Source organism: Nanorana parkeri, unplaced genomic scaffold, assembly GCF_000935625.1.
Source record: "Nanorana parkeri isolate BGI_ZX_2015 unplaced genomic scaffold, ASM93562v1 scaffold1851, whole genome shotgun sequence".
In the NCBI taxonomy this organism is placed as follows: domain Eukaryota; kingdom Metazoa; phylum Chordata; class Amphibia; order Anura; family Dicroglossidae; genus Nanorana; species Nanorana parkeri.
Genome location: NW_017308119.1, coordinates 216,404 through 225,879, shown reverse-complemented (window position 1 = coordinate 225,879; position 9,476 = coordinate 216,404). Strand labels below are relative to the sequence as shown.

At 48.9% G+C, this 9,476-nt stretch overlaps 1 protein-coding gene across 2 annotated transcripts in view; it reads right to left on the bottom strand.

Moving 5' to 3' along the window:
• LOC108799902 (tumor necrosis factor receptor superfamily member 16-like) overlaps nucleotides 1-9,476 on the bottom strand; it is a 32,375-nt gene that overhangs the window by 10,728 nt on the left and 12,171 nt on the right. For both annotated transcript variants that reach the window (XM_018571838.1, XM_018571840.1), the window contains exons 2-3: nucleotides 5,897-6,026; nucleotides 2,222-2,524 (exon numbers count right to left, since the gene is read on the bottom strand). In XM_018571838.1, the coding sequence (XP_018427340.1) occupies nucleotides 2,222-2,524; nucleotides 5,897-6,026 (433 nt within the window). The remainder of the gene's footprint in view (nucleotides 1-2,221; nucleotides 2,525-5,896; nucleotides 6,027-9,476) is intronic.

Below are 9,476 nucleotides of genomic sequence, written 5' to 3'. Positions count from 1 at the left end.
CTGTGGAGGCCCCATAGACATTGATTTGCTGTTGGGTCCTCCCAGACTGGAGGCAATCAATCATGACCCGGCCAGTGAGCAGTATCCTCTCTATCTGCCAGCACACGCTATAGGCTCAGCTGGGCATGCATGTTAAGTGACTCCAGTAAGGTGGAGGGGCCAGATACCCCCATAATGGCTCATCTCATGGCCTAGCACCCCCTAACCAACCAATACCATACTGGAGAATCGTGACCGGTCGCTATAATGTCTCCCAAATGGTCAATTATCAGCAGAGGTTCCTTCTCGGTGGCCATGGGCAGAAACCTTCATCTCAGATGGCCCGAATATTCAGGTTTATGAATCAGTCCGGAAAGAAGTGTTTTTATGGATCGGGCCCCCAGCCCCGTAAACCCCCCCCCCCAAAATGCGGAGAAGGTGCGGTGCCGCATTCACCCCTCAGACAGAAGATTGCGCCAGGGCCCAGCGGTGTGGCCTTCAAAAGGACAGACAGTTGTGTCTCCGACCATCATTCCAGACCATGAGATGATTGCCGGACACAGACTGCAGCCAGTTATCAGGTCAGAGGAGTGTTTGCCGGCCCAGATCACAGATAAGATTGTGCAAAGCCGCCGGCACAGCAATGCCGGCGGCCATAAAAGACCCCCCCCCACCCCCACCGGGGCTGCCGATCAATGGCGTCCATTCGTCTCATTACTGCTGGAGAGGAATGTGACCGAATACACGGCCCGATACCGGCCAAGGAATGTCACTGTGTATATAGAGGCGGGGGTAATCTTATTTTTATATGGCACCAACATATTCTGCAGTGCTGTACAGAGAACACTGAGCCTCTGCACCAGAGGAGCTTACACTGTAATGTCCCCCACAGTCACAGACTATTATTACATATTATATAGCTCTGACATATACCGCAGTGCTGTACAGAGGACACTGAGCCAGTCACATCAGTCTCTGTACAGAGGAGCTCACACTCTAAAGTCCCCCCCCCCCCACAGTCACATCAGTCTCTGTACAGAGGAGCTCACACTCTAAAGTCCCCCCCCCCCCACAGTCACATCAGTCTCTGTACAGAGGAGCTCACACTCTAAAGTCCCCCCCCCCCCACAGTCACATCAGTCTCTGTACAGAGGAGCTCACACTCTAAAGTCCCCCCCCCCCCACAGTCACATCAGTCTCTGTACAGAGGAGCTCACACTCTAAAGTCCCCCCCCCCCCACAGTCACATCAGTCTCTGTACAGAGGAGCTTACACTCTAATGTCCCCTCCCCCACAGTCACATACTATTATGTCTTCCTTCCTGGTGACACCTCCACTCTCTCCGTTCTTGTCCTGGTGTCACTGGGGGTGACCAGGGCAGCAACTAAACATCCGCAGTAGTTGGGACTCTTACACACTCTACTGGAAAGGAAAAAACATTTCTGGTCACACATCCCCTCCGCTGGCTGTCGCTGCTTCACTTACAATGAGCTCTGTCAGGGCTATAAGGAAGGGATTAATGAGACAATCAGGGGGAGAGGCTGAGCACAGACACTGGGCCGCGCCGCGCCTGGAAATCTCCATTATGGAAGCTCTCAGCTTGAGATGTGCTGCTGCCAATGCCACTCAGTTCAAAGCGCTTTAATAATATCATAGCCGGTGCTGAGCCCTGGGAGAGACCCCCCACCCCACCCGCTGCTCCATTCACAGCAACCCCTGCAAATTCCCATCCCTCCGAGAAAACACAACGGCTGCAGCTGCGGAGTCCTGGGCACCAGTACAGGCGCTGCAGAGGGTGCATGTGTGACGCCAAGGTCACAGCTCCTCCCCTAATAATTACCAGATGTGACATTGCATCGTGTTCTGCACAGCACTATGGGCTTCAAAGAGATGATCATTAGATAGCAATATGACCATGCTGCACGTCCTTCCAAAATAGTGTCTCTGCCCCTCCCACAATGGTGAGATTTCCTCCAGTAGTTTGTGTCTCTGCCCCTCCCACAATGGTGAGATTTCCTCCAGTAGTTTGTGTCTCTGCCCCTCCCACAATGGTGAGATTCCCCCCAGTAGTTTGTGTCTCTGCCCCTCCCACAATGGTGAGATTTCCTCCAGTAGTTGATGTATCTGCCCCTCCCACAATGGTGAGATTCCCCCCAGTAGTTTGTGCCTCGGCCCCTCCCACAATGGTGAGATTTCCTCCCATAGTTTGTGCCCCTCCCACCAGTGATCATGTGACACCTACCCATACACAGAATGTCGTGATGTTCCGTACAGTCGCCAATCTGCACCTCGGTCTCCTTACACTCGGTCCGGCACGGCTGACAAGGAGACATGCTGCTCTTCACCTCCGAGTAGAAGCCTTTGGGGCACTGCTGGCATTCCGTGTTCTCTGTGCGGGAACAGTTCCTGATCACACCGAAGCCCTTCCCGCACACCCGGCAGGGGAAGCATTGGCTGCTGGTGTTATCCAAGTGCAAGTACTGGCCATTGGGGCAGCGTGGCCGGCACAGCTCTGTGGCACCGTTCACCTTCAGTAATGTGGAATCTGGGGAAGTGCATGAAAATGTCAGTGAGAGAACTAAGACACCAAAATTACATTGTCCCTAAACCATTGTAGTTTTTCTTCAAGCCCCTCCCACAATGGTGAGATTTATTCCCAGTAGTTTGTGTCTCTGCCCCTCCCACAATGGTGAGATCTCACTAAGACACCAAAATTACATTGTCCCTAAACCATTGTAGTTTTTCTTCAAGCCCCTCCCACAATGGTGAGATCTCACTAAGACACCAAAATTACATTGTCCCTAAACCATTGTAGTTTTTCTTCAAGCCCCTCCCACAATGGTGAGATCTCACTAAGACACCAAAATTACATTGTCCCTAAACCATTGTAGTTTTTCTTCAAGCCCCTCCCACAATGGTGAGATCTCACTAAGACACCAAAATTACATTGTCCCTAAACCATTGTAGTTTTTCTTCAAGCCCCTCCCACAATGGTGAGATCTCACTAAGACACCAAAATTACATTGTCCCTAAACCATTGTAGTTTTTCTTCAAGCCCCTCCCACAATGGTGAGATCTCACTAAGACACCAAAATTACATTGTCCCTAAACCATTGTAGTTTTTCTTCAAGCCCCTCCCACAATGGTGAGATCTCACTAAGACACCAAAATTACATTGTCCCTAAACCATTGTAGTTTTTCTTCAAGCCCCTCCCACAATGGTGAGATCTCACTAAGACACCAAAATTACATTGTCCCTAAACCATTGTAGTTTTTCTTCAAGCCCCTCCCACAATGGTGAGATCTCACTAAGACACCAAAATTACATTGTCCCTAAACCATTGTAGTTTTTCTTCAAGCCCCTCCCACAATGGTGAGATCTCACTAAGACACCAAAATTACATTGTCCCTAAACCATTGTAGTTTTTCTTCAAGCCCCTCCCACAATGGTGAGATCTCACTAAGACACCAAAATTACATTGTCCCTAAACCATTGTAGTTTTTCTTCAAGCCCCTCCCACAATGGTGAGATCTCACTAAGACACCAAAATTACATTGTCCCTAAACCATTGTAGTTTTTCTTCAAGCCCCTCCCACAATGGTGAGATCTCACTAAGACACCAAAATTACATTGTCCCTAAACCATTGTAGTTTTTCTTCAAGCCCCTCCCACAATGGTGAGATCTCACTAAGACACCAAAATTACATTGTCCCTAAACCATTGTAGTTTTTCTTCAAGCCCCTCCCACAATGGTGAGATCTCACTAAGACACCAAAATTACATTGTCCCTAAACCATTGTAGTTTTTCTTCAAGCCCCTCCCACAATGGTGAGATCTCACTAAGACACCAAAATTACATTGTCCCTAAACCATTGTAGTTTTTCTTCAAGCCCCTCCCACAATGGTGAGATCTCACTAAGACACCAAAATTACATTGTCCCTAAACCATTGTAGTTTTTCTTCAAGCCCCTCCCACAATGGTGAGATCTCACTAAGACACCAAAATTACATTGTCCCTAAACCATTGTAGTTTTTCTTCAAGCCCCTCCCACAATGGTGAGATCTCACTAAGACACCAAAATTACATTGTCCCTAAACCATTGTAGTTTTTCTTCAAGCCCCTCCCACAATGGTGAGATCTCACTAAGACACCAAAATTACATTGTCCCTAAACCATTGTAGTTTTTCTTCAAGCCCCTCCCACAATGGTGAGATCTCACTAAGACACCAAAATTACATTGTCCCTAAACCATTGTAGTTTTTCTTCAAGCCCCTCCCACAATGGTGAGATCTCACTAAGACACCAAAATTACATTGTCCCTAAACCATTGTAGTTTTTCTTCAAGCCCCTCCCACAATGGTGAGATCTCACTAAGACACCAAAATTACATTGTCCCTAAACCATTGTAGTTTTTCTTCAAGCCCCTCCCACAATGGTGAGATCTCACTAAGACACCAAAATTACATTGTCCCTAAACCATTGTAGTTTTTCTTCAAGCCCCTCCCACAATGGTGAGATCTCACTAAGACACCAAAATTACATTGTCCCTAAACCATTGTAGTTTTTCTTCAAGCCCCTCCCACAATGGTGAGATCTCACTAAGACACCAAAATTACATTGTCCCTAAACCATTGTAGTTTTTCTTCAAGCCCCTCCCACAATGGTGAGATCTCACTAAGACACCAAAATTACATTGTCCCTAAACCATTGTAGTTTTTCTTCAAGCCCCTCCCACAATGGTGAGATCTCACTAAGACACCAAAATTACATTGTCCCTAAACCATTGTAGTTTTTCTTCAAGCCCCTCCCACAATGGTGAGATCTCACTAAGACACCAAAATTACATTGTCCCTAAACCATTGTAGTTTTTCTTCAAGCCCCTCCCACAATGGTGAGATCTCACTAAGACACCAAAATTACATTGTCCCTAAACCATTGTAGTTTTTCTTCAAGCCCCTCCCACAATGGTGAGATCTCACTAAGACACCAAAATTACATTGTCCCTAAACCATTGTAGTTTTTCTTCAAGCCCCTCCCACAATGGTGAGATCTCACTAAGACACCAAAATTACATTGTCCCTAAACCATTGTAGTTTTTCTTCAAGCCCCTCCCACAATGGTGAGATCTCACTAAGACACCAAAATTACATTGTCCCTAAACCATTGTAGTTTTTCTTCAAGCCCCTCCCACAATGGTGAGATCTCACTAAGACACCAAAATTACATTGTCCCTAAACCATTGTAGTTTTTCTTCAAGCCCCTCCCACAATGGTGAGATCTCACTAAGACACCAAAATTACATTGTCCCTAAACCATTGTAGTTTTTCTTCAAGCCCCTCCCACAATGGTGAGATCTCACTAAGACACCAAAATTACATTGTCCCTAAACCATTGTAGTTTTTCTTCAAGCCCCTCCCACAATGGTGAGATCTCACTAAGACACCAAAATTACATTGTCCCTAAACCATTGTAGTTTTTCTTCAAGCCCCTCCCACAATGGTGAGATCTCACTAAGACACCAAAATTACATTGTCCCTAAACCATTGTAGTTTTTCTTCAAGCCCCTCCCACAATGGTGAGATCTCACTAAGACACCAAAATTACATTGTCCCTAAACCATTGTAGTTTTTCTTCAAGCCCCTCCCACAATGGTGAGATCTCCCAGTAGTGGTGTCTCTGCCCCTCCCCCATTGGTGAGATCTCCTCCCAGTGGTTGTGTCTCTGCCCCTCCCACAATGGTGAGATATCCTCCCAGTAGTTGTGTCTCTGCCCCTCCCACAATGGTGCGATCTCCCAGTAGTTTGTGTCTCTGCCCCTCCCACAATGGGGACATTTCCCCCCAGGTTGTGATTTATTTTCCTCCTCCTCCTCCTAATCTCGGATTTCGGATCTGGGTGGAGTTGGTGTTCACTTACCGTTGCATTGGTCACATTTGGTGTCAGAGTCTCCACATGGCACAAACACCCCGGAGCCCAGCGGGCACTCAGCGCAGCACACGTCCGCCTCGTTGAACATCCCGCTCCTGCACACATAGGCGGTCACCACCTGCGAAGGAAAGAGAAGAATAAGATTGAGACTACAACTCCCATCATTCATTTCCATTTCATTGTAGAACTTTAATGTAACTTGAACGAGGCGGACGAGTCAGGAGAGAGTCAGAGACCGGGGGACATGTTAAAGGAGACTGCTAGACATCATCATTGGAACTTCAGTCTCTGACCGCCCCCCCAGGGAACGAGTCTCCGGTCCCTGACCTTCCCATAGTCTCTGACCTTCCCATAGTCTCTGACTGTCTCTTGCAATTGGCGTGTTGATTGCAATGATCGCCAGCTGTGCTGTAGACAAATCACTAGTATTGATAACGTGTCTCTGATCAATAATTGTCCCGTGTGATCGGTGTCACGGGTTGTTTTTGTACCCAGAATGTTCATTGTATATTACAGGAGCCTTATCCCCCCTCCATGTTGACCCCTCCCATCCCCCATCCCAGGGACATTAGCATGCGATGGGCCCGCTTTGCACATCACAGGGTCTTTTTAGGAAATGGATTAGAATAGACACGGAAGCTGCGGAAACATTCGGTCTGGTTATTTCCGGGATTCGGATCCGAAATTCAACTCGGTTCGGGATTCGGATTAAATCCAAATTTCGTTCGTTTCGGAGTTTGCGAATATCACAGAAAACCAGATACAGATATTAAAAGGAGAACTATGAGGGGGAGGGGCTTTTCACAATGAGACTGTCACAGGTCGGCTCAGTAGATCTGCCTCTAGATAGGAGGAGCCAGCTGTCAGTCACGCAGCTGGGCGGATCTCGACATCGATGTCGGGATCCGCTCTGGCTGCGGCGTCTCAGTATACCGCGAGTTGTAGCTCCCTATATACTGAGCTTAGGGTGACGGGAGGACGCTAGTTGTGTCCTCCCGTTACCCTAAGGAGGACTATGGGGAAAAGCCTTAACCCCATAGTTCTCCTTTTGATCCTAAAGCCGAGGCTCCCCGACCCGAATGGCATTCAGGATCCGAATTTTCAAATTGTATTTAAATGATCCCCAATGCCATTCGGGTCGGGGAGCCTCGGCTTTAGGAATATCTGTTTGCCCTTTCGGATGCATTAAACGGAAAAACACATCTGATTGGCCGGAAAAGTCACATGTCCCACTCAGTTTAGTTTTTGACGGGATCCGAAATCCGGAAAAAGGAAATTTCGGATTCAGACGCATTGCGGAAAATTCGTACGAATCGCCATTCGGAACTAAACGAATCGCAAGCGTCCAGACCGGAACCCGTCACACATAGGAGCGCCAAACACGTGTTTATCTGATTGGCCGGAAAAGTCACATGTCCCACTCAGTTTAGTTTTTGACGGGATCCGAAATCCGGAAAAAGGAAATTTCGGATTCAGACGCATTGCGGAAAATTCGTACGAATCGCCATTCGGAACTAAACGAATCGCAAGCGTCCAGACCGGAACCCGTCACACATAGTCTATATGGAAGTATTGGGGGGTCTACTAGCCCCCCGATGTCTCAGGTCCTCTATATGGAGGTATTGGGGGGGGGGTCTACTAGGCCCCCAATGTCACCGGTCCTCTATATGGAGGTATTGGGGGGGGTCTACTAGCCCCCCAATGTCTCAGGTCCTCTATATGGAGGTATTGGGGGGTCTACTAGCCCCCCGATGTCACAGGTCCTCTATATGGAAGTATTGGGGGGTCTACTAGCCCCCCGATGTCTCAGGTCCTCTATATGGAGGTATTGGGGGAGGGTCTACTAGGCCCCCAATGTCACCGGTCCTCTATATGGAGGTATTGGGGGGGTCTACTAGCCCCCCGATGTCTCAGGTCCTCTATATGGAGGTATTGGGGGGGGGGTCTACTAGGCCCCCAATGTCACCGGTCCTCTATATGGAGGTATTGGGGGGGGTCTACTAGCCCCCCAATGTCTCAGGTCCTCTATATGGAGGTATTGGGGGGTCTACTAGCCCCCCGATGTCACAGGTCCTCTATATGGAAGTATTGGGGGGTCTACTAGCCCCCCGATGTCTCAGGTCCTCTATATGGAGGTATTGGGGGAGGGTCTACTAGGCCCCCAATGTCACCGGTCCTCTATATGGAGGTATTGGGGGGGTCTACTAGCCCCCCGATGTCTCAGGTCCTCTATATGGAGGTATTGGGGGGGTCTACTAGCCCCCCGATGTCTCAGGTCCTCTATATGGAGGTATTGGGGGGGGGTCTACTAGGCCCCCAATGTCACCGGTCCTCTATATGGAGGTATTGGGGGGGGTCTACTAGGCCCCCATCTGCCTCTAGATAGGAGGAGCCAGCTGTCAGTCACGCAGCTGGGCGGATCTCGACATCGATGTCGGGATCCGCTCTGGCTGCGGCGTCTCAGTATACCGCGAGTTGTAGCTCCCTATATACTGAGCTTAGGGTGACGGGAGGACGCTAGTTGTGTCCTCCCGTTACCCTAAGGAGGACTATGGGGAAAAGCCTTAACCCCATAGTTCTCCTTTTGATCCTAAAGCCGAGGCTCCCCGACCCGAATGGCATTCAGGATCCGAATTTTCAAATTGTATTTAAATGATCCCCAATGCCATTCGGGTCGGGGAGCCTCGGCTTTAGGAATATCTGTTTGCCCTTTCGGATGCATTAAACGGAAAAACACATCTGATTGGCCGGAAAAGTCACATGTCCCACTCAGTTTAGTTTTTGACGGGATCCGAAATCCGGAAAAAGGAAATTTCGGATTCAGACGCATTGCGGAAAATTCGTACGAATCGCCATTCGGAACTAAACGAATCGCAAGCGTCCAGACCGGAACCCGTCACACATAGGAGCGCCAAACACGTGTTTCTGATATGTATGTATGTATGTATGTATGTATGTATGTATGTATGTATGTATGTATGTGGGGGGAGGGGATAAAAGATTTTGGGTGCGTTACTGTAATCTTATTTTTGGCCCCCAATGTCACCGGTCCTCTATATGGAGGTATTGGGGGGGGTCTACTAGCCCCCCAATGTCTCAGGTCCTCTATATGGAGGTATTGGGGGGTCTACTAGCCCCCCGATGTCACAGGTCCTCTATAGGGAGGTATTGGGGGGTCTACTAGCCCCCCGATGTCTCAGGTCCTCTATATGGAGGTATTGGGGGGTCTATTAGCCCCCCAATGTCACCGGTCCTCCATATGGAGGTATTGGGGGGTCTACTAGGCCCCCGATGTCACAGGTCCTCTATATGGAAGTATTGGGGTTCTCTTGCTGGGGGATTTGCCATTGAACTCATATCGCAGAGATTGCAGCAGCAGGAGTGAGACTGCACAGCAGCAGGAGATCTCACCAGCAGATGAAGTGGGTGAAACCCGACCGCGGCCATCCCCCGCCCTGCGGAGCCAATACAAACACGGAGCGCGCTGCGGTGCCGGACAAGACGCCATTCTTCCAGCGCCGCCGCCCTCGTCCAATCAGCGGCTCGGGTTTCCGTGTTTGTGGAATGA